The 26,512-nt window shown below is 42.2% G+C and overlaps 1 protein-coding gene across 16 annotated transcripts in view; it reads right to left on the bottom strand.

The window, feature by feature from the left end:
• Positions 1-26,512, bottom strand: part of LOC127585359 (casein kinase I-like) — a 158,387-nt gene that overhangs the window by 114,784 nt on the left and 17,091 nt on the right. For 13 of the 16 annotated variants that reach the window (XR_007958504.1, XM_052042803.1, XM_052042792.1 and 10 more), the window contains one exon: positions 7,781-8,210. The exons of the other annotated variants lie outside the window; for them this stretch is intronic. Coding sequence is in view for 12 of the 13 variants with exons in the window: in XM_052042803.1 (XP_051898763.1) it covers positions 7,781-7,976 (196 nt within the window). In the remaining variant the exon portion in view is untranslated. The remainder of the gene's footprint in view (positions 1-7,780; positions 8,211-26,512) is intronic. 16 annotated transcript variants of the gene reach the window in all.

The following is a 26,512-nucleotide window of genomic DNA, read 5'->3' as shown; positions in this document are numbered from 1 at the left end:
CTAAGACATCTGTGAAACATATGTGTACCCATTCCAACAGAAGACCAAGCCAGAAGCTTCCACAAAGGGAAGTGTCTTTCCAGTCACTTAGCTCATTATGCAGGTATGAATCCACACAAACTGTAATAGCCAATTTTGTTAGCACTTCAGTAGAAAATAGAACAGTACAGCACAGGAACAGGCCCTTCAGCCCAGAATGTTGTGCCAAATTAAACTAGCAATTAAACTAACAATTAAACACTCAACTAAACTAATCCCTTCTGCCTACACAACGTCCATGTCCCTCCGTTCTCTGCACATTCGTGTGCCTATCTAAGAGCCTCTTAAACACCTCTGTTGTATCTGCCTCCACCACCACCTCTGGCAGCACATTCCAGGCACCCACCACCCTGTGTAAAAAAAATCTGCTCCACACATCTCCTTTGAACTTACCCCCCTCACCTTAAATGCATTCCCTCTGGTATTAGACAATAGACCAAATGTAAATAAGTGAAAATTGGACATGCATGTACCACACAAGACAGCACACAATAAAATAAGCTTATGTACAATTTTATCTGAAATCAACTGATAGGATACTCTAAACAGTTGAGTTAGTATTTACAGCCAAGCCCTGCTTGCCCTAGGACTGTGATGGGCTTCCTTGGAGTGACTTGCTAGGTCAGAGTGTATTAACAGGTAGATTAGAGGTGCCCTGAAAAACATTCATGAACCAATAGGCAGTCACCTAGAGTAATGAAACTCTGGAATCCTTTGTCTCAAAAAGCTGTTGACACTAGGGACATCAAAAATTTCAAAACTGAAATTATTCTTTGTTGGCAAGGGCTTTAAGAATCACAAGTCAAGCTGGAGACAAGGCAGAGAATAACCAGTTTCTAACTCAATGTCAGAAACGCGTCCAGGTAGCTGAATGACCAACAACCTTCTCGGCTAGTCAAAAAGGATTAGAATGCACCCAACATATCATCCATTCTTGTTTACAAGTGTGACTAACCTGTCATGCACTTTTATCTCTGATTTATATTTTTGTCAAAAGAGGGATTTGTTTTTTTAGACAGCTTTTTAAATGGACATTCTTCACTAAACGTGGAAACCATGACACTTGAGTTTATTCACAGTCACATTCATCATTGTTGCTGCTGGCAGCCAGTGACTTTGTGATAGAGGTACTGCAGTTTGACAGCTGCACTGGTACACAACATCAGGTACTTATTTTGGAGAAGTTCTGGCATTGAGAAAGAATATTTTCAACTGTCAGAATCTAAAAGGGCATCCTGCAATTTGCAAGACTCAGGCAGACAGTAAACAAGTATTAAGGTGCCTAGAAAGCACTGTGTGAAAGGACCTCCACGTTGGAGAAAAGTTGTCACAATTCTTCAAGTTTCGACTGTTGTGACACTTGCAGCAATGCCAAAGGTGAAAAGAAAAAGTCTTAAGTGTAGCAAAAAAAGTGAAACTCTCTCCTGCAACTATTACAGCAAATAGCAGCGAAGCATTCAAAAGAGGAAAACAGATGTGTACAAGGGAGAAAGGAATGAAGATCTGATTTTTGAACAACCTAACAGCAAACTGATTTGCAACAAAGTGTTGCATTGAGAACACAATCCACCCTCAGTCTATGCTGCCCAGAAAGCCTCCTGCTACTGAAGGTTTACTTGAAAAACTGCGTTGCACTCCTTACTCCAGTTGATTCTTGGTGTTGGTTTTCGGAAAGTCAACAGCACTGATTGCATGCATGGAAATCTGTGATTTAGTTAAATATGTAGCAACTATTTTAACCAATCTTATAATCCAAAAACACTCAGTATACTTACGTGACCATTGCAACTTACTTAGAAGAAACAACATACAAGCTGCTCCCAAAAATACAAAGGATGACTGCATTGTCATCTTCACTGCTTGCAACTCTGGCCCTGACACACCTTCCCAAAATACCAAGGCAGGCAGTTAAGGAATTAGAGCCGAATAGCAATCCTTTCAATGATATCTTTTTGATGTCCCTTCTTTGGCCCTGTTTTCCTCAGAGTAGCATAACATTTTTGACATTTTCTACATTATACAATTTAATTGCAGGTTAGTGTTGCATGACACACAGACACCCCCACACACAAGATAATGACTTCAATAGTAATAGATATAAGGGAGAGACACAGGAGACTGCAGATGCTGGAGGAACTCAGTGGGTTGAGCAGCATCTGTGGAGGGAATTGGACAGTTGATGGTTCAGGTCAAGACCCTCCATCTGGATATCTGATATATTTATAGCTGATATAAAGTCCATTTTAAAAAAGTGGTATATATTTATTGCAACACACACGTAATGCTGGAGGAACTCAGCAGGTCAGGCAACTTCTACGGAGGGAAATCAACAGTAAACATTCCGGGCCAAAACCCTTCATCAGAACTCAAGGATCTTGGCCCAAAACACTGACTGTTCATTTCCCTCCATAGATGCTGCCTGACCTGCTGAGTTCCTCCAGTATCTCGTGTGTGTTGCTCCAGATTTCCGGCGTCTGCAGTCTCTCTCGTGTCTGGTATATATTTATTGATTTTTTTTAAATGTTCTTTTCTATCCAGGCCTTCCCATAGATTGCCATAAAACACAATAGAAACTTTACTGGCTCTTAGTGTGGGGCTAGTTTTCACAGTATAGTTCAAACGCTCTCTAAAAATTAGCGGCTACGATAACATAACAAAGGCACCCTACTGCTTATGTCTGATGTTGCCTCTTTAAATGCAGCCTGTGTCAAGCTTGCAGCTCTTCAAAGATTGCAAATGTTTTCAGCTAGGAGGATTCTGCATTGTACAAAGCATTGACACTGTCCCTCGCAGTTAGCACTTGCTTAATGGAGAGGTGGTAGCCACAGTTAATGCTGGCAGCATTTAATTTATCACTTGTGTCAATGAACAAGGGGGAGGGCAAATAAAATATAACACATTATATGCCAGTTCTGTCAAATCAGCATACACCCCATGTAGTGAATGACGTGCCATTTAACTGCAATTCAACCACGTATGTGTGAATAAAACTTACAGCTCATCACACCCCACAGCCCACATAATATTACATCTGCTACCACATGACTATTAGCAGGACACAACGGGGGAAGAGAACAGGGAGGAAGATTTTTTGTTATTCATTTTCTAGATCTGGGAGTCACTGATTAGGCCAGAATTTATTGGCCATCCTTTTGGCCCTTGAACTAAAGGGCTTGCCAGGCCATATCAAAGGGTCAATCACATTGGTGGGTCTGGAGTCACATACAGGCCAGCCTGGGTTAGCATTGCAGATTTCATCCAAGGATTTTAATTAGTTTCTGTAGTGAAATAAAGTTTCAGCCTCTCCTCTTGCCACTGTTTCCCACTCCCAACTCTAACTTTTCCTTCAGTGACCTTGCATTCTTGAATTAGAAGCATCATAGTGGTGCAATCACTCAGACACTCCGATTCAATCATGACCACGTGCTGTCTCCGTAGAGTTGGCACGGCCTTTCTGACTGAGTGGCTTTCCTCCTACAAAACAGACTTGAAGGTTGATAGGTTAACTGGCCTCTGTAAAGTGTGTAGGTGGGCGAGAATCTGGGGGCAGTTGATAGAATGTGGGGAAAATAAATGGGATTAATATAGGAATGGTCATTGATGGTCAGTACAGACTCAGTGGGACGAACGGCCTGTTTCTGTGCTGTATCTATGACTCTAGGATGTCATCTCCTATATCAGACGTCAATGTTACAAATTTCAGGACTCTACAGTCCAAGCTTGTATGCCTCAGTCTCCCCATTTTCACCATGCCTTTTTACCTGATTTAGAAAGTATTACTACCTGCGTTAGATTTTTTTTTAAAATTAGGCGAGGCAAGATACTGGTGGTTCAGCAAAGGACATTGAAGTTGAAAAAGGAACAAATCATAATAGAAACATAGGAACCTTTTATGCCGTATTCTTTCAGGTCTCATTTTATTTCTCGTGATGTTTCTGCAACCTCCATTTGATTATTGCCTTGGGCCTCCACAAATATTTTTGCCCTTCTGCCATCAAATCCAGGCCTCTTTTCGTCCATTGTCCAGCAACCTTGTCATTCTGATTCATTCACAGCAGAGCTTCCTGCACCATATCCTCTCCACCATTTGCTTCCATCACTCGTATGCTGCTGAGCTCCTTGCCCATGTTGATGGTGCTACAACCTGTTTCTGTACCTTAAGACTGGAGGTGGGTTTAAGGGAGGACAGAGTTGTGGATGAGAAAAAACAACCAGGCAGCTTCCTCTCTTTATTCACTAACAACCTGGATAAACTATCTAGCTGTGTTATCCCCATCTCTGCCTCCACCAAGCCCCCACACTGTTAAATATCACTGTCGTTCACACAAGGATAAGCACCCATTGATAATCAGTGCCTTTAGAACCGTACCCAAGGAAGGAGCCTCCAGCTTCAGCAGAGCAATAGAGAACATGGGCCAAAATTGTACAGGCAAACACAAAGTATTATCACTGTTAGAATTACATGGTTCAGGCACCAGATTTACAAGGTAATACTTCATTTTGAAAAAAATCTTTGGCCAAGCTACTTCAAAAAAAAACATTTTTCTTTGTTTTGTTGAGATGAAAATATTCTGTTTCTCCAGATCCTGAATGCCTCATTAACTCTTAGGCGCTCCCCACCCAATCACTCCACTCTCGATCAATAGCTAAGTGATGGAAGCTGTCATAAACTATGCTGTCAAGGTGCAACGTAATAACCACTAAGTACAGTAAAATGCTGCCAAACTAGAGTATTTTCCAGATTATTTGACATTATCTTATCTAATATCTCCAACTAATGGCAAGGCAGAAGGGAGTGCAGGGGCTGGGGTTCCAGTGAGTTGAAGAAAGCACAGAAAACATTACTTGGTGAGCCAGATGCTCAAATATCAGAACTTCTGAGTGGTCAGATAGCAGATTTTTACTGTAATCTAATATTTAATTTAACTATCAGCCAGAGCAGAGATACAACTCTTCTGCATTTTTTCCCCCCCAAAAAAATTCCCAGAGTAATTTTTTAAAAATTCACTTTGTTTTAACAGCACACCCAGAATAACAGCACCTGTGACCAGGCTGCACATGCTCAGCACTACACTAGAAAACACAGTCTACACTGACAGTCAAGTATCTGGAGCAAGACTTAAACCCCAGCTTTCCAACACAGAAGTGCTCCAACAGCGTCACAGCATGATGCTAATGGTGAGCCTTTGGTTACATATTACAGACTTTCATTTGACAGTCATTGTTTTGTACTGTCAATAACCTCAAATTATACCTTGCATAGCTGCATGCAAAGATTGTACAAAACCTCCAGGATGCACATAAAACATATGGAAAACACAATCTGCAGCTCCAAAACAGGTTTGTTGTCACGGCAGGAGCAAAGCCAAAGGGTAGAGAAAAAAAATTCTAAAAGGGAGCTGGCATTCAGCAGCAAGATAACACACGACAGCTGGTTTGAATCTTGATCCAAGCATTCAATTATTTATGGCTTTTAAAAACTAGGTGTGTTGCTTAATTACTATTCAGGGTCCAAATCTTCATCCCTCTTCAGCAACTGAGTGTATACTAACTACTAGGAACAAGAGTCAATAAAACTCCACCTTTTCATGAAGCATTTTTATAGACTTGAGTGAGGTAATAATGTTTGCTTAGAATTAAAGAGAATGCACCACATAGAAACAGGCCAATCAACCTACTGGCCAACCAGCTTCCACCTCAACCATTCAGTAATTCTGTTCCTTTCTCATTTGTGCATTTGTTAAGCTTCCCCTCAAAATGCATCAACATTTTAATCCATTCTTAAAATACAAGTTACCAGGTCAGTATTTATTGTCCAGTTAAAACAACAAGTTCCATTTGTAAAGTGGCTTTAACACAGCAAAACACCACAAGTGAGTTAACAGAAGTTATTTGGAGATCGTGGGAAGTGAACCACCTTTTAAGCGTGGAATACAACAGACGTTGAAGACAGCAATACAGCATTATTATTACACTTGAGCAGCACCACAGAGGCAGCACGTCACAGATGGAACTACTCAGTTTTTGCTTTTACACCATTGCTAATAACAACCAGTAGGTCACAGCAGTAGAGATTGGTCACAAGCCTAACTTCCCAGTAAAGAATGATCAAGAGATCCAGAAGAATATTACAGTATTGCGTATAATTCTGGTCACCACACTACAGGAAGGATGTGGTAGTAACAGAGAGAGTGCAGAAGAGATTCACTAGTTTCCTGGAATGGAGGGCTGTAGTTATAAGAAATTGGATAGGCTGGGTTTATTCTCAAGGAACACAGGAGGGTGAGGGATGATCTTATAGAGGTTTATACAATTATGAGGGGCAATAGATAGGATAGATAGTCAGAATCTTTTTCCCAGGATAGCGAGTCTAGAACTGGAGGGCACAGATTTAAAGTGAGAGGAGAAATTTAAAGGAGGTCTGAGAGGCGTTTCCGCCCCTTATCCCACAGAGGTTGGTGGGTATCTGGAATGAGCTGCCAGAGGAGGTGGTAGGGGCAGATACAATTACAACATTTGGCATTTGGCCAGATACTTAAGACAGGAAGGCCCTAGAAGTATACTGTCCTAGCGCAGACAAATGGGATTAAGGTAGATAGGCATCACCATCAGCGTGGACAAGGAAGGTCTGTGGTGTACAGTTCTATGATACTAAGATACTGTAGATTCAATGCAAAAGATCTGCAAGGTGTGGATTTCACTTCAAGTCAGAGATTGGAACAATGTCAGCATTCAGTATTACTTCAGAGAGGATCAATGGAAATCAATCATAGAAACAAACGTGTGGCACAGGAGGAGTCCATTCAGCCCATTGTGTCCATGCAGGCCAATAATGAAGTTAGATTCCTCACACTAGCTATTGGTCTACAGCCTTGTAAGTTACAGATCTTCAAGTTATCCAGGTACTTTTCAGATGCCCTGACCTCTCTTTTGCACTGCAAGTTCCACACCATCACAGCTAATGTTTTTAATTAGTCATTCATGGGATGAGCAGATTGTCCAGCAATTTAGCCATTATGTTAACTTACCCAGAAAAAGAATAATCTTAGAAGTGGAATGAGCCCATAACTTTTTGATTCAGAGGACGAAGTACAGGCAGTCACCCACAACTGACACTGCAGTCATATTGCAAGTATTCAAACTTGCCTTTGAATAACTCTTGTAGTTACATAGGACCAGGGACCAAATAGGAAAGATTAAGGAAGAGCAATCTAATGCTAAAGTTTTAGAAGGCATTTTTAAATACATGGAAGAGTTTGGGGAGGAAGCTCTGGAGATTTTAGCCAAGGCTCTACCCCCACGATGGGACAGAGATGCATATAGAGAGAATCACAGGAATGAAGGTGGGTTACAGCAGCTTGTAGACTAACAATGTAGAAGTCACCCAGTCCAGGTTCGGACATTTCCAAGGGTGTCACTGGCAGAAGCCATCATTTCTAATTCCTCTCCTTGGTTATGGATGTTATGTGCAACATAGAAAAAATACAGGAGGGAGAAAAATTAAAAGAGAAAATTCCCAGATAGAAATGACCAGGAGCATAAAAGTAAATCCATGAGCAAATTCCCTTTCAACAATTGTTTGAAATTCCTGTCAAAACAGGTTGTATTAAACAGTTAAGCAAGCCAATGACTTGGGATCCCAAAGGCAGCCTATTTATCCGGTACATGCCCATGAGTACAAATACACTTGATTATAAAACTAAGTAACCGAAAATACCTCGACATTTAGTGAAGTTCCTACCTAATCGAAGTTCTCCAAAATTGCCACATCCAATCTTCTTGCCAACCCTAAAATTCGGTCCAACCATAAGAACCCCTGACGACTGGTTTGAGCCAGGGCGAGTGCCATACGGACTCCGTCCAGACTGTTTGCTAGACCGTCGGGGTTCCTCAGCTTTCTCCTTCTCTCGCTCTCTGCTTGTCCGACTAGATTCCATAGCAGCAGGAAGGTCACGGCTGAACGATGAAAGTCCAGAGCACTTGTGTTAAAGCTGCCAATATGGTGGGCAATGCTGAGTCCTTTAGTGCAATCAAAGACCGTCATTGAACAGCATGGCTGCCTTCAGATCCGATGGCCATCCATCCCCTTATTGTCAGAAAACAAATTAATTCCTTCTGTCTTCATGGATGCATCTCATTCACATTGGCGATACAAAAACAAATCCTGAAAACTAAAAGCAAATTCAATCAATTCATAATCCTTTATCCAAATGCACCATTAAATCAGAACTACATTTATGGCATTCTATTTGGACATTTCAACTTGATAGAATAACATTTGCATATTACTTGTACACCCAGACCAATTATTATTATTATTTAGTCATGTCAGTTCTCATTAAACAAATGAACGGTAATTACACCAGGGCCTTAAAGCTTCAATACCCATTGGAAAAGCACCTGTGGCATTATCAGAGCTAAAGCTTTAACATCTAAATTGCACCAGGAAGTATTTATCAGGTTCATTGAAAGCAAATTAATCGGGAAGAACTGAAAAGTCTTGACCTCTATTCTCCAGGAAGGAGAATATTGAGAAATAGCACGATAAGACCTCTTATCACAAGACTCTTACAAATCCAAAATCTCATTGGGAATCCAGAAGAAACTTGCTACCAGAGTGATTAGAATGTGAAATATTCTGCCATAGTTTGGTCAACAAGAATGGACCTACTCAAGAGGAACGGAGGAGGAGAAAGCAACAGGATTAGATGAGGAAAGATACGTTAAGATACCAATTAAGAAGATACCATAGGTTCAATGTAGGAGATCTGCGTGTGGATTTCACACGAGTTAAAGATTGGAACAATATCAACATTCAGTATTAGTTCAGAGAGGATCAGTGAAAATCAAAGAAAGAAATCTATGGCACAGAAGGAGCCCATTCAGCCCCAGTATCCATAATGGCCAAAATTGGAGAGAGTTAGATTCCTCACACTACCCATTGGTTTATAGCCTTGTAAATTACAGCTCTTCAAGTGCTCGTCCAGGTAAAGACTGGGCCAAATTACCTACTTCTGCATTGTACTGCACCCTCACAGGAAATTCACAATGCAAACAAATTATCTGACAATTGTCAAGCATCTTGTAATTGTTGTTCCCTATTAACATCAATCAGGTGGCAGGTTTTGAGACAGTACAGCAATAATTCAGGGATTCCAAGAGGTACTTTTATTTGTAATAACAAATGTCTAGCGCCAGTTCAGGGACAAGGCTTTGGGACAAGGATAGAAGCAGTTAGGGTTTCAAACGCCTACTTGCCCCAGCAACCGAGAACAAAACTTCACCTCTGAGTTCCAAGTTGGCATCCGCTTAGTGGGCAACCATACCTTTCCACACCACTCTCCCAAACCGCAACAGTAAATGTTATAAAAAATGATAAAACCCCTTCTGCTCCATAGGACCAGCCACTATGTTGGTTGGTATAAAAGCTACATCTACATAAGGAGACTTCACATCACAAACTAATGATCCACCCATGAATTCTTCCTGAGAAAATTGTTTTAACTGGAAAAGTGTAGAGATGAAAACAATAAGCTAGCTTTGCACATCACATAGTTAAGATGATTGAACCTGTGAATTTTCCCCCAGATGCTCATTAACTTATAATTTTCCAAAGTACTTCAATCTTCCTTTGAGTGAGAGTGGAGACTTTCTGTGGGATACATTGTGTCACATCCAACAACCCTGCCCAAGATGGTGCCATTCAAATGAACTTGGCCAACACTCCTTTAAATCATATGATTTGTACTTTTGCTGTGTCAACTGCCAGTTATAATTTAGAGGAATTGAACACTTAGAAAAGGAGTGTGATAAAGGGTTCTATTTCTGAGAAAATGTAATGGATACAAGCCCAATATGCAATGTTGCAAATGTCTGACAACTTGCACTGTATTTCAATGACCTCCATACAAATCAAATTTAAGCCAGCTAATGGCCTCTGAAAAATGAGGCACTCTTCACAGCAGGAATGCCACAGATCGTCTAATGATAGTCCTGTCCTACGTGGATGGGAGATCGGGAACAGAGGACCATATTCTACCAATATGTCAGTAAAAGAGAGGCTGCTACAGAGCTAATCTCTTTGTTGGGCATGTGTTAGAATTGTTAGGTTAAAAAAAAGTAGCTGTAAATCAAAAGTTTCTCACTTGAAGCCTCGGCAACTATTGATACTTCCCAAACCACACCTGATATACTAAGCAGCAAACTTGTCTATATTTGTAAAATTTAATGAAAAAATGAGAGGGCTCTTCATTGAATGATAAATGGAGGGTTTCCCCAACATGGCAAAAGATTTTCCATTTATATACCTTTCACAACCTTGGGATGTCTCAAAATGCCTTACAGCCATTTTCTCTGAAATAATCTTACTATGCAGCCTCTTGGGATCGAGACGAGGACAACTTGCTTCCACTGCAGTTTTGAGTTCCCAGTTGGCTAATGAGAAAAATATGGAACTGCAGACTTTTCTGCAGACGGGACAGGAGGAGACTGACAGGCAGGTGGGCTGGCAGTGTGCACCTTCTGCTGCTCACACAGGATTTGTGTGTTGCTGATGCATGGACTCAGTCCTCAGTACCATCCCAAATGATCCTGCTCCATGTTGAGCAGTCATGGGCCAGGAGGTTTGCAGGAGTCAATGGGGATGTTGCAATTTTCCAAGGGAGCTTTAAGCACACCCTTGAATCTTTTCTTCTGTCCACCTAGCACTTTTTTTTGCAATTATTTAATTTTTGTAACTTATAGTAATTTTTTTATGTCTTGCACTGTACTGCTGCCGCAAAACAACAAATTTCACAACATACATCAGTGATAATAAACCTGATTCTGATGTCTTCCCACAACAGAGCTCAAAATGAGGTGCTGGTGTAGCATTGGATTAGATGATCTTCATTTAATCTTCATTTAATGCTGCTCAATTCAAGTTTTTGGATTACACCGTTTTGAACTAGACTTCCCATTTTTCCATTGTCACTTATGCTGTTGTCAGATTTCCCATTGGTATTTACTGAATATGTTTTCATTCAAGCTTCAACATCAAAATTTTGAAACAGCAGATTATGCTTAGAAATACCTGAACATCCATTCTCTTCTGTAGTGCACTTAAGTAAACACACCATGATTCATACCAGTTGCAACATTCCAAGGATTAATTTTGATAAATAGAATGATCATGTCTTTAAAAAAGTCATCTCAGATTTCATTGCTTCAATTTCTTCAGTAATTTGCTGATTGCACTCAGAGGATTAAAACCAGAACCAATACAATCTTGCAGCCCAAGTATGTGTGTTGTTTTTGGACAGCATGTAAAGATACAACAGCCAAATGTGGAGCAATAGTTTAGGGTAACAAAATACAGATAGCAATTGGGAAAAAATATAGTTTTCCACCTCCCACTTATAGAATCAGAGAACTAAAATGCATGGAAACAGGCCCTTCAGCCCAACTCGTCCATGCTGACCAAATTGACTAAAAAAAGCCCCATTTGCCTGTGATTGGCCCATACCCCTCTATAAATCTTTCCTATCCACGTACTTATCCAAATGTCTTCTGAGTGTCATAATTGTACCTGCCTCTACCACTTCCTCTAGCAGCTTGTTCTATATAATCGCACAATCCTCCATGTGAAAAAGTTGCTCCCCCCACCCCCCCATCCCTTTTAAATCTTTCTCCTCTCACATTTAAACCTATGCCCTCTTGTTTTAGGCTCCCGACTCTGGGGAAAAGACTTGACCTATTCACATTATCCATGCCCCTCATGGTTTTTTTTTATAAAACTTTATAAAGTCACTCCTCAGTCTCCTGCACTCCAGGGGAAAATGTCCTAGTCTATCCAGCCTCTCCTTATAACTCAAGCCCTCCACACTTCTGCCACTACCAGACTAAATTGGGGCTATAAGTTCCAACAACAAGTTGGCAATGGACCCAAATGATCTGTTTGTGAACTAAAACAGAACATCAGTAAACTATTCAACCTAAGGAAGTTGGTTTTGATCTCTTCACTGATCATATGCAGAGTTCTAGAGTGGGAATGTACGGCTATCCAACCACCTTTGCCCAATTAAATGATAACCCATTAGCATCCAAGCAATGCGACCAGCACACTAAAAGTCACCTGCACTTGTCTGCATGTTATTTGTACATCGCCTGCCAAATCTTACAACTGCTTTGGAGCCAAAATAGAATGTTTCCAAATGCAACCTCCTCACCTGGCTGAGTGGTGCCACAAGAGCAATCTCTTGCTCAATGTCAGCAAAACTAAAGAGCTGATTGTTGACTTCAGGAAGGGCAAGGAGGGAAAACATGCACTAGTCTACATTTGGGGGAGGAAGAAAAATAATCAATCGGCAGTGGAGAAAGTCAGAAGCTTTAAATTTCTGGGCGTTAACATATCAGGTGACCTGTCCTGGGCCCAGCACATCGGAGCAATCATAAGGAAAGCACAACAGCTTCTTTACTTTCTTAGGAGGTTAAGGAGGTTCAGCTTGTCAGCAAACACTTTCATAAACTTCTACAGATGTATTGTTGAAAGTATCCTGACTGGTTGCATCATGGTCTGATAAGGCAATTCGAGTGTGCAGGAATGCAAGAAGCTGCAGAGAGTAGTGGACTTTGCCCAATACACACGGGCACATTCTCCGCGCCCCCCACATCAGTAGTAACTACAGGAAGCGCTGCCTCAAGGCGGCAACATCCATCATCAAAGATCCCCACCATCCAGGCCGTGCCATCTTCTCGCAGCTACCATTGGGCAGGAGGTACAGAAGCCTGAAGTCACACACCACCAGGTTCAAGAACAGCTACTTCCCTTCAACCATTGGTTCTTGAACAAACCAGCACAACCCTAGTCACTACAGTTTTGCAACACTATAACCACTTTGCACTAAAATGGACTTTGTTTTGTTCTTATCACCAAACACTCTAACAAACTTCTACAGATGGTTGCATCATGGCCTGGTACAGCAATTCAAATGCACATGAATGCAAGAAGCTGCAGAGAGTAGTGGACTCAGCCCAATACATCACCGGCACATCCCTCCCCAACACTGGTGCTGCCTCAAGAAGGCAATATCTATCAAAGATCCGAAGTCTGAAGTCCCACACCACCAGGTTCAAGAACAGCTACTTCCCTTCAACCATTTGGTTCTTGAGCCAATCACCAAAATCCTAACGACTACAGTTTAGCAACACTATGACCACTTTGAACACTTTGCACTAAAATGCACTTTGTTTTTTTTTCTTCTAATTGTGTTCTTTCTTGTAAAAATTGTGTACAATTTGTTTTTCTTGTGAATGCTGCTTATATGATGCTACGTGCCTGTGATGCTGCTGCAAATTTTTCATTGCGCCTGTGCACACATATGATAATAAATTCAACTTTGACTTTGAAATTGAGTCTTGCTGAACTAAGTCTTGACTTTCTGAATAATACTGATTGAGTTTTGCAGAAAGAATACTTTGATACACCAGTCAGAATTCTCCTAAATGTATGCCACATAAATACAATTCTCCTCCAACTTCCGCATAATCCCTAGATCAAGAAAGGTTTGGTAATTTAATTAAACTAGAAATGCAAATACTATTTTATTGGAAAATAAAAGGTAAAATGCTTAAGTGTAGTATCATGTTAATAAGAGTGTCCACTGACAACACTGCATTCACCCAGTGAGTTGGAGTCAGGACAGACATAATAGCTGTCAATTTAGAGAAAAGAGAATGGGAGAAATATAACCAAAACTACAGAAACTTCTGCCAATAACAGCAAGGACTCATTGGAAGATATATAGATACAGTTTAAATTCTGTGTACGAAATCAAGCTCAGTTGCTTACTGCTACGCAAAGACCAATCTTGGGAATCGCCCACCCATCTCAACTCTGGATGGCTATATTGTTGTCACTAGCTTCAACCTTTTTACTGTTTAATTACTGTTATGTTTAAATGACGCAGAGGAAAAATTAGTCCCAAAGTTATAAGTACAGGGAGGCCACAGAGGTATACAAGTCAGATGATGATCATAACACAGCCCAACATAAAAGCCTCTGTGGCCAAAGCCACAGCAATTACATAAATTGATGTTCCAGCTGCTCAAAGAGAGAAGCAGCCAAAGAACAAAGCACAAGGAGATATACTCATACAATGCAATCATGACCTCAGGGAATCCCAAAACATCTCACAGCCGCTGAAAAGCTAATGGAGTGTCAACACTATTGTTACGTGGGAAACACGGCTGAGTAATTTAGGCATGGCAATGAAATAAATGGCAGAATAGTCTCTTTTAGTGACATCAATTGATAGATAAATCTTGGCCAGGAAACTGGGGGAAATCTCCTGCTGGAAAAATAATGGAAAGACTCAGCAGGTCAGACAGCATCTGTGGAAAGAGAAATAGAGTTAACACTTCAGGTCAAAGACTCTTCTGACAAAAGGACATTTGACATGAAACATTAGCTCTGTGTCCAGCATTTCCTCTCAGCATCTGCAGTTTTTTCCCTTTAGATTTCATTGCTTCTCTTCAAAGAGCGAGAAAGAATCTTTACATCCAGGAGGGCAGACAACACCTCACCATTCAGCCAAATAACAAAGCCCACCTCCTTTCTCTTTCTTCTTCACAGACAGTCCCTGAGGATCAAAGACTACAGTTCTGGGGTAATCAAGGTGGCTGATGAGGTTTATGTGGAGGGAAGGCAAATAAAGCACCTTTCACCATTTATACCAGGATTCTGTACATCCATCAAAGATCCCCACCATCCAGGCCTTGCCATCTTCTCGCAGCTACCATCAGGCAGGAGGTACAGAAGCCTGAAGTCCCCACACCACCAAGCTCATCGTGTTTTTCATCTAGATTCCAGCAGCTGCAGTCCTTTGTTTCTCTCAGATTTATGATCACCGACTTAGATGAGCTAGTATTCATAGATTCATGGACCATTCCGAAACATAATGGCAGAGTAGAATTAATTCTTCTAAAAATTGTGTATGATTTATGTTTAATTTATGTTTTTCTTGTGAACGCTGCCTATCTGATGCTCTGCACCTGTGATGCTGCTGCGAGTTTTTCATTGCACCTGTGCACACATGTACTTGTGCACATGACAATAAACTTGACTTTGACTCCTGATATATGGAACTCAAGGTTATCATTCCATCCCCAAAGCTGCTTCTCCATTTTAAAGAGTCATGGGCTTGATAATCATGCAAGTCAGTGAGAATTTTATACTTTTTTCAAGGGGACTTTGGGAATATCTTTGAATCTTTTCCTCTGTCCACCTGGCAATCTCTTGCTGCAAGTGTAGAGAAGAGGTCCTGGTTCAAGAGTCTAGTGTAGGGCTAGTGACCAACATGGATTGCCCAACAGAGCCGACTGAGTATAGTTATGGCCTCAGTGTTGGTGATGCTGGCTTAGGAGAGGTTGATGAGCGGTTCACTTATCTTGCCAGTGGATTGGCAGGATATTGCTGAGATGCAATATCCTCCTAATATTGGTGATGTCACTCTATTGCTATAGGTAGTCCACATCTCAGAAGTATACAGGAGGATAGAGACTGACTAGTAGACCATGAACTTTGTCCTGGGTTTGAGGTCTTGATCTTCAGTCTTTTCCTTAGTGCTAGCTTGTGCAATGACAACATTGGTGAATTCCACCAACGTCTGCCTTCGGTGAGAGGTCGCTCCAGAGGTATGTGAAGTGATCCACATTTTCTATGGGTAGTGTTATATAGCAGGGGTACTTTTGCAGTGGATCATTGTTTTGCAAATGATACATACAAGGCCCATTCACCTGGACCCTTAAGTGAAAGAGTCAAAACTGATTTGGAGGAAGCCTTCGAAATGCACACAGACAAGGAGCAGTCTCTGCATCTTGCAGTTCGATGACTTAAGTTGGGTGCCCTTGGGTCTGGAGTGAAAGTGATATAGGTTGAACAGTTTCCCATTAGCCCTGGAAATTAGCTCCAATCTAGTGGGACGTTTGTTGGAGGTGAGGTACAGCGTCGTGGCTATCCCTCGAGGTCGAGGATGATGGTCTTCGTTCCGTTGATCGTAGCCCACAGAGCGAAGACGCCTGAGCGTGTATTTGTTTAACGTGTACTTGATGTTGCACTACAAAAAGCACACGATACTTCACAAATCAACCAACTGATTCCAATGGAATGGAAACCACAATGATTGGAGCTGATGGATTTGTTGCAGCCTTCATCCGCCTTCACAGCCTTTGAGTTCGAAATAACTTCGTCTGCCTGTTCCACCATTGAGGTCTTGGTTGGATTGTTCTTTGTCAGGGACCTCACCATCGACCTCACCGCCATGGGTGACACTACCAGGAGCATCACTCCAGACAGCATCACTCTCGGGATCTCAGGACCACACAAGCTTCTCCACCACGACAAGGTGACAATCCACGGAGAAGAGAGGTACAGCACTGCGTCGAGGAAGGTTACGAATACTGGGGGGGCGATGAGTGTAGACAGTTAACCCCACAGTTCAGATGAAAGGCAATACTGCACTAGAGTATCAGCCAAGAGTGGGATTCAAACCCATGTCCTTTTGACCAAGGGTGATGCCTGAAATGAACATTACTACCACCAGAGCTGCAACATGCATTGCTCTTTCATCGCTAAATCACAATATGTCAGAGGTGTTGAGAAAAACATATCCTAAACTAGTTTGATTTTTTAGAGACATAACATTTGGTCAAAGGGCTTTACTGTAAAGGTGGGGGGGGGAGGGTGGAGGTGGTGGGGGAGAACTTGAGAATAGAATTCCAAGGAAAGGGACATACACACACAGGCAAGCAAACTGTAGGCATGTCCAGGTGCATCACGCCCCAGCGTCATACTTAACACTCACATTATAAAGTGGATACAGCTGCCAGCTGAGCACTTTGGAAAAGCCCAGTGGTTAATCTGAAACTCTCATTAGCTACTATATTTCTTCCATACAGTTCAGCTGCCTTGACAACATCTAACTTTGACAGCATCGGTAACATACTTGGCCATCACCCAAAAGTTAGCAAGTATCTTTAGAATTGACTCACGATTCTCACATGGGAATCTGTCTGGTATCTGCAAGACAACCTCACAGAGAAGGCTGCAAATTAGCTCTTTGACAGTGTCTATATACTCTAGCTTCATATTGATAAACTGGTGAATTATTCCAGCGGAAATTTAACAAGACCCATAAAGGAGGAATTTGAGGTCAGAACAATGAGCATCGAGACATGGGACAGATGGTTAGGTATACAGATACTGGACTTCATTGCCCTTGAAATACCTCTTTCCCTATGAATGGCATGCCCCACATCACAAGGCTAGTTGGAGACGCAGACAGTACTGCAGAAAATTGCTATACACTGCAGGCTACATGCCAATCAAAGCCACGGACTGTGATCTTGGATGAAAAACACGGGTCAAAACAATCTGCAAGGAGATGAGGGAGATGGTGTCAAACTAGTAATGAACAGCAGTGCAGAAGAAAGACTCCAAGCTTCCACCAATATATAAAGCTTCCAGTGCCACAAAACACAAACAATCTCTAACCTGATGCAGAAACAACACTCTTTGCTCCAAGCAGTAACACTTAAAATGGTGACCCATGTTATTTCAGGTGATGACAGCTACAGCAACCTGCAATATAGATAGTATAGATGACAGTATATATGACAGTATGGTGTGTATATATATGACATATATATAGTATATATGACAGTATAGATGAACATTAACTTACAGAACATTAATGCATCAACTCTGTTCTATTTCTGGGGCAAAGGAATGCGTTGTAATTAGTCTTGCCTTGACGTTACTTTGTGGCCATTATAAAAAGATAATAGTATATTCAAATAAGAAAAATGCAATTCAAACACAAAGGAAGAGAGTGATCAATCTGAAAAATGAAGCGTTTCTCTCTCCATCTACCAAGCATTCCCAGCAATTTCTGTTTTCATTTTAGATTTCCACCATCTGCAGCTCCTTTTTTGCTTTTTGCAAAAGCAAAGTTCCATATAAATAACACCACCTCTCTATCCTTAGCAGAAACAAAAATATTCACATAGAAATTACAGATGAGAAGGCTACCCCTCCCATCCAAATTCATTCTTTCAGAATTACACCGGTGCCTCCCATCGCACACCCAGTTGCTTCCTGAATGATTCCACCATTTCTTGAGAGTTCATTTTTCCTTCAAATTATTCATTTTTAGGGATTCTGGGTCCTACTGGCAGGGCCAGCTGCGACATTTCAGAGGGCATTGGAGAGTCAACCACATTGACGACCTGAGGTCACATATAGCCCAGGGTAAAGACAGCAGATTTTCTTCACCAAAAGAAACCAGAACAAAGGAGAATAGTTTGAGTTACTGTTCTAAGATAAGCACCTAATATATCCTTCATCTGCCCTGGGTTGCATAACTAAACACAGGAAGGTTGTCTAAAAAGCAAAGTGCTGGAAATACTCAGCAGATCAGGCATCTGTGGAGAGAGGACGAGTTAACATTTCAGGTCAATGACCCTTCAGCAGTCCATGAATTGTACTACATTAACTCTCCCCCTCTCTCCACAGGTGCTGCTTGATCTGCTGAGTATTTTCAGCATTTAAATTTTATTTCAGATTTTTTATTGATTTTTCAACAGAGGTGGCAAATCAGTTTAGATTTCAACTAACCAAATCAGAATTGAAATTTCTTACTAAAACCAAAGGACAGCAAAATTAAGAAAAGTGCTAAAAACACTAAAAGCACTAAAAATAAAGGTTACTTATAGGACTAAGTGACTGCTCAGTAGTACAAAGTTAAGATGGGTAAATAAAACCCCAGTTCTTGTTCAAGTCCCAAAACATCTTACAACATTCAACTGGCCACAAAGCTTTGAATATAAAGTCTAATTTTAAAATTTACTCAAAAGCCTTGATATATACTGCCATTTTTATACTAAATACATTCTCCAAATTCAAACCAAAAGTGGCAAAACTTAGCAATAAGATCACAGAAACCTAAAGTACAGACAGTGGCCATTCAGCCTACAACACACACAAGCGTTATCCAACAGTCCACAACACTCCTCCATTCATATAGTCATGTTTATTTTTCCTTTTCAAATACACATCCAATCCCTTGTTAAATTTACCTGCCTCTAATACCCTTCCAGCTTATTTGTTCCAAGCCTTTGAAGATATTGCATTCCTCTGTCTTTTAAAGGATGTGTAAAAACAGTGGAGACCCAGGGGTTTACACACACAAATCTTTGAAAGTGACAACATTGATAGGACTATTTCAATAAGAAAAATGCAAATGGAAATCCTGAATTTATAAACAGCACAAAAACAAGGAAGTTCTTAACTGGAAGGACCCTGTTATAAAGGAGGGTGTGGAGCAGGTGGATCTAAAGGGGAGGAGGGATGGAGGGATGGAGGACCCCTCAAGGGCTATGGTGGACCCTCCAAAGGGAAGGAGGGCTGTGGTGGACCCTCCTCGAGGAGAGAGGGAGGCTCCAAAGGAAGAATTGGGGCGGGGGGAAGAAGGGTGGGAATGAGGGGGCATAAAATGGGAGTGAACAAGGGTCTGACTGATCAAGAAGCAAAGAGAAACAAGTAAAGGTGAAAAAGGGTGGGGAAAAATAACCTCTGGACTATTCCCCTGCACTTCCCAGTAACGTTTGAGCACTTTACAGAGCATCCTTACAGCATTCCTCCTGGGTAGTGATCACGCCTGGCACAATAGTATAATAATAGAGAATATTTGTAGAGTCCCGGTGTAAGCAGAGATGCTCGACTGTCATCTCTCCCGAGAGTGCAGCTGCTCTACTTTCACTTCTGAAACTGGTGTCGTGGTCTCCAAAGGCCCGGGTTAGGTTTCAGCTGGTCCAAAAAGCTGCTTACAGGGGAATCACCACACGAGCTCATCCATCACAGCATCAGAACTGTCTGGCCACCAGATGACAGTAATCAACTCGGGCCGGATGTTTCTCCAATGCCTCTCAGATATCCAGGGTTTTCCATTTCCAATCTATTCCCAAACACCTCAGTGCTAAAATAAAGATAGTTGGAACTGAACAGTTTGAAGAACCACCGAGTAGCCAGGATGTGCTCAAGACATGTTTACACTTTCCTATGGGGGAGACCCAGCAATACATCTCATGGGGAATGACGTACACACAAGCCATATAATCATGCAAAATGACTTCACCACGTACATTATTGCACATCTTGAGGGGAAAACTTTTAAAAAAACTATCACAACCCCTCTAACTTTAATGCTTTGCTCAATATTCACTGATAATTGCATCTCCTTCACACACGAATTCACAGGGACAGTTAGTACTCATGCGATTGAGGATTTCAGTAAAGCAGATTGACAAGTGCAAGAGTGTTTTATTTTTAAAAAAAATAGTGAAATGGGCAATGCTGCCAGGTAGAACCTACACACCTCTCATTGTGCAGAATGGGCTGCCAGAAAAATTAAATTAATCCAAGCATTTACAATCAACGTTAATGCTATAAATGGGAACGGAAGGAAATTATAGGATGCTATGCAAAAAATGAAATAAGATTGAAGGAAGTAATTATCTTGTGGAAGGTCAGTAGGAATAAACAGGTTCCATCACCTGAAGACAACTTGTGAAGAACCCAGCAGATATACTGAAATTTCAAAGTGGGATTTGAATTCTCAATTTTGATACCTATTTATTCACATGATGTAACATTGACGGCAAAGATGACATTTGTGGTCCATCCCTAAAATGTCCTCTCGCCTGTTCGTCAAAAAGCAGATAGGAGTAAAAACTACCAGGCTGGTTCCACCTGGTTCACTAATATTACGTAAGCAGGTGCAGAGCTGTGCTCAGAAATAGCCCAGAAAACCAGGTGGATCTGCACCATTATGTTAAAACAGAAAACAGATAAAACAAGGATGCAGTGAGTGGTACGCAGGGAATGGCCTGGGAATTCTCAACATTCGCTCCAGACCTCATGCGGTTCCACAGCACTAAGCCAAACATGGGGAGGACACCTCTTTCTAATTATATCCTCTGTGTTGCACATGTTGAGCAACACTTGGAAAAAGCACAGCAAGTAGCAAGGGCAAAAACCAGACACTGAAGTCTCCTGTCCATCATGGAGATTAGCTTAGTAGCATCACCATTGACTGATCCGATCAAGTCAGACACAGCTGCAAGATCGAGTCTGTGGCTGGGGATGAATAAGCCAGCAAGGGACGAATCTACTCAACCACTTCCCCACTAATCTGCCTGGTGAAAGTGCATCTGTCCATGACAGGAGCGACAGGAGTATCCACTGCATAGCGTAGTGACAAAGTCCTGTCTTCACGCTTGTAGGGAGATAGCACATGGCTGTCACGTGACAGTAACAACACTGACCCCCGCTGGTCGGAGGACAGCATTGCTCCTTGGATCGGAAGTGATACCACTGTCAATCAAGGTGCGGCTCCACCCACTCCTCAGGTGTGAGAGTACCTTTTGTCTCTGAACTTGCCTGACCATTGGCTGTGGCAGGCACCTTTGTCCTTGACCCCCAAACCACTGGCCCGTTTAAATCACTCAGTGAGGCTCCACCCAGTCTCCTAGCACCATAAAAAGGGTTACAATCCCCTAGCCCTTCCTCTTTGACAACCCCAGGAGTAGTGAGACAATGCTGCAGAGATCACTGGTAAGAGTACATCACCACGTGGTTTGGGAGCATTTCACTCAGACTCAGGGAGCGTTAAGGGCCAATGATAGTGTGGATCAAGCATTGAAGTATTATATCCTGAAGTTGTACATTATTATTGTGTGTCTGTGTGTATCAGTGTGTGTGTGTGTGTGTGTGTGTGTCAGTGTGTGTGTGTGTGTGTGTGTGTGTGTGTGTCAGTGTGTGTGTGTGTGTGTGTGTGTGTGTGTGTGTGTGTGTGTGTGTGTGTGTGTGTGTGTGTGTGTGTGTCAGTGTGTCTTATCCTAGTTGCGATTCCCCCTCACGTTCACGGCCTCCTGCGTGTGAGTGTGTATCTGTTCCCATCCATTCTGTCCCTGTGTTTGCCTTTGTGATTAAACTAGTTTTGATATCCAAAGCTCGTGTCCAGAATCCTTCATCCTTAAGGCTGAAAAGGACCATTTCACACAACAACGCTGAGGAGACATTTCATTGCATTGTTTGTACTAACACTGTGCTCAAGTGATAGACTCAGAACTGACCTGACATCTCCAGGCTGGGCATCCATGAGGCACTGTGGACCAGCAGCAAGGTCATGATCTGATATATCCCCCAGTTTACCAATCACCATCAAAATAGGGGATCTATCCTGGTTCAATAAGGAGTATGGAAAGGTATGCCCAGAACAGCACCAGTCATACTTAAAGCCAACATAGCAAGACTGCAACAGAGCATTACTGCATGCTGATCACCAAAATCAGCAAGCAATAGATAAAGTGATTCACAATCAACAGATCAGATCACAGCTCTAGAGGCCTGAAACATCTAGCTGTGAAAGATGCTGGACAATTAAACATCCAGTGGGAGCAAAACATCTCCATCCTCAAATGAAGACAGGGCCTAATGTGCAAGGACCAAAGAAGGGCAACGCATTTCCAACTTCATTCGGCCAGAATACTCCTCCTCAGTTTCTTGCTGAGGTCCCCACCATCACAGAAGCTGGTTTTAAGCCAATTCAACTCTCTCCACATTTTAAGAAACAGATGAGAGCACTAGATACAGCAAAGACCATGACGTAATGCTGAAAATCTACATTCCAGAACAAGCCATATTACTAACCAAGCTGTTCCTGTAGAGTTACCATACTGGAATCTACATGACAATCGCCTAGTTAAGTAACCCGGAAGAACTTAGCGGCTCAAGTAGCATCTGTGGAGGCAAAAGGTTTAAGTCGACGTTTTGGGTCAAGACATTCCATCAGTCCTCTTCACCCAAAACGATGACATGCACCTTTTGCCTCCACAGATGCTGCTTGAGCCTCCAAGTCCTTCCAGCTTTCTGTTTCTTGATGGATATATCACTGAATTGCTAAGTGCTAACAATTTAGTTGTATTACAGTGCTCACTGATACCAACTTAGGTTTCACCAGGATCACTTGGCTCCAGTCTTCATCACAATCTCGACCCAAACGTGGACAAAATAGGTGCATTGCAGAGGCTAGGTGAGAGTGAATGCCCTTGGAAGCTTTTGACCAGTGTGGCTTCAAGGAGCCAAGATGAAACTGAAAACCATGCTCCTCAGGGGAAATGTGTGACAATGGTTGAAATCATGTGGGTGTTGGTGGTCAAATAACCCAGCCACAACCTTTCAACAACTGAAGAGTGTTTGAAGATCAAGACCTCAAGCTTGCCAGAAAACTCCATCTATCAGACAGCAGTGATCCCTGTCTTCCTATATACTTCTGAATCTTGGACCACCTGCAGCAGGCATCTCAAGGCACTAGGAATGTACCACCAACACAGAAGGAGAAGCAAACAAATGCAATTGTCTGCTCTTGGTCTAACGCCCATTGAAATCCTAAGTACACGCATTAGCTCTGTTGGACAGGCCATGTTGATCACAAGCCTGATACCTGAAACAGATACTCTATCCTGTACAAGACCAAGACAACATTTAGACACAGGCCAATAAGTGGCAAAAATATATGCATCACCTTAAGTGCCAGACAATGACAATCTCCAACAAGGCAGTCCAAACACCTATCCTTGAAACTCAACACCATTAACATTGCTGTTCCCAATACCACTGATCAGGAACCACTGGACCAGCCATAAAAAATACTGCGGCTAACAGCAACAGGTCAGAGACTGGGTATCCTGCGACAAATAGCCTATCTTCTGACACTCCAAGTTCATTCCTCCATCTACAATGACAAGTCTGGAATGTGATGCAATACACTCCATTTGCTTTCACTCAGAGTTAAAATCAGCCAGGAAAAAGCAGCCTACTTGACTGACTTCCCAGGTACCGCCCAAAGCATTTCTAAAGCTCGCTTGGGTTTCAAAAGACAAGATATAGGGGCAGGATCAGGCTATTCAGCACATCGAGTCTGCATCGCCATTCAATCATGGCCACCTTGTTTTTTTCCAACCCCATTCTCCTGCCTTCACCCCGTAACCCTTACCCCCACCCCCAACCCCTTACTACTCATCTGCAAAACGCACTGCAGTTACTTGTTTAGGCTACTCTTACATTCCTGCAAACTCAACCACTCCAAGAAAGACAAGAGCAACAGGCATATAGGAATACCAGCAACTGCAGATTTTCCTTCAAGTCACACACCATTCTTCAAGGTTGCTTGAACCAAATTCTCAAACAGCCTATGTAACTGTGAGAGCACCTTTACCAGAAGGACTGCAATGGTTCAGCTCAATCTTGACCAGGACTAAGCAATAAATACTGGTCTTGCCAAAGACTACCTCTCCTCAAATCTTGGAAAACTAACAACACACAAGATGGTCATTTGGCCGATCATGTTTGTAATGTTCAGAAAGAGCTAACCAATCTATTCCCACATCCCAGCACTTAATCGGCCAATCACATTTCTTAAAGTACATATACAGGTACTTTTTAAATATAGCAATGGCTTCTTTCTCCACACACATTCGGGCAGAGTGCTCACGACCACTACAACCCTCTAGGTGAAAATCCCTGACCACACTTCCAATCCTTCAACCAACTATTTTGAGTCCATCCCTCTGAACTTTTGCTCCCTCACCCAAGGGAAGCTGGTCCTTCTAAGTGCCATCTAGGCCCCTCATGATTTTATATTCCTCAACTGAGTCTCCTCTCAGCATCCTCCACTGCAAAGAAGTCAAGACCAGCCTATCCAAACTCCCTTCATATCTATGATTTTCTAGTCAAGTTCAATAGGTACAGACAACACACAGAATATACAAGACAGTGAAGTGAGAGAAAACAAAACTGTGCAAAAGCAAGACAGTGCAAAAAAAAGACAATCAGAGACAAGTCCATGGTCATGCAAGAGGTGGTCCGTAGTGTTCCGTTGCTGAGGTAGGGTTAGGGTTGTGCAGGTCAGATCAAGAACTTGATGGCTGTAGGAAAGTAGCTGTTCCTGAACCTGGTGGTGTGGGACTTCAGGCTTCTGTACCTCCTACCTGACGGTAGCAGTGATAAGATATCTTTATTAGTCACATGTACATCAAAACACACAGTGAAATGCATCTTTTTTTGCATAGTGTTTTGGGGGCAGCCGCAGTGAGAAGGGGGCACGGTCCAGATGGTGGGAATCTTTGATGATAGATGCCACCTTCTTGAGGCAGCATCTTCTGTAGATGCTATCAATGGTGGGGAGGGCTATGCCCACGATGGGCTGTGTCCATTACTCTCTGCAGCCTTTTGTGTACCTGTGCATTGGAATTGCCTTACTAAGCTTCGATGCAACCGGTCAGGATACTTTCAATGGTGCATCTATAGAAGTTTGTTAGAATATTTGGTGTCATGTCAAATCTCCTTAAGCTTCTAAGAAACTGGAGGTGCTGGCACGCCTTCTTTGTGATTACATGTGTGCTGGGCCCATAGAGACATTGAGTGATACAGCATAGAGAAAGGCCCTTAAGTCCAATTTGTCCAATGCCAACTAAGGTGCCTTCCTATGCTAGTCCAATTTGCCTGCATTTGGCCCTTATCCCTCTAAATCTTTCCTATCCATGAAACTACCCAAATGTCTTTTAAATGTTGTAATTGTACCTGCCTCTACCACTTCCTCTGGCAACTTGTTCCATATATCCAGAACGAAAAGCTTGGCTTGCAGGTCACCTTTAAACCTTTTCCCCTCTCACCTTAAAACCTATGCCCTCTAGTTTTAGACTTCCCTACTCTGGGAAAAAGACTGTGACCATCCCCCTTATCGATGTCCCTCACGATTTTGTAGACCTCTACAAGCTCACCCCTCAGCCTCCTCCGCTCCACAGCCTATCCAGTCTCTCCTCTTAACTCAAGCCTTTCAGTCCTGGCAATGTCCTCTTAAATCTCCTCTCCAGTGCATTCAAATCTTTCCTGTAAGGTGACAAGAACCGTATATAATACTTGAGCTATGCCCTAACAAGCATTGCATACAATCCAAACATAACCTCCGTGCCCTTATGTTCTAGCTCTCAATAAATAAAGGAAAACAACCTGCATGCACTTATAATCACTTTATTGACCAGTTTCTGTGGTACTTAGATATAAGAATGAGAATTTGAAAACAGACAATGTGGAACCAATGCAAGTCAGCAGGTGGGGGGTGACCAGATCTTGGTGCAAGTTCGGATACAGGCAGCAGAGTGCTGAATGATCTTAAGAGAAAGATGGGGCATCAGCAAGGAGAGTAGTGAAGGAGACAAGTCTGCAGGCAAAGGCATGCAAGGACAACAGCAGCAAATACAAGATGGGAAATCTCCCTGTGGTTAGTTTTAGTTCTTTCAACCTGGTACACAATTCTTCACAACCAACAGAAACTGACAAGTCTTGCTCAATAAAGGGCAGCCAAATGACTGGTGT

Source organism: Pristis pectinata, chromosome 32, assembly GCF_009764475.1.
Source record: "Pristis pectinata isolate sPriPec2 chromosome 32, sPriPec2.1.pri, whole genome shotgun sequence".
Taxonomy (NCBI): domain Eukaryota; kingdom Metazoa; phylum Chordata; class Chondrichthyes; order Rhinopristiformes; family Pristidae; genus Pristis; species Pristis pectinata.
This window is presented reverse-complemented; position numbering and strand designations above follow the sequence as displayed.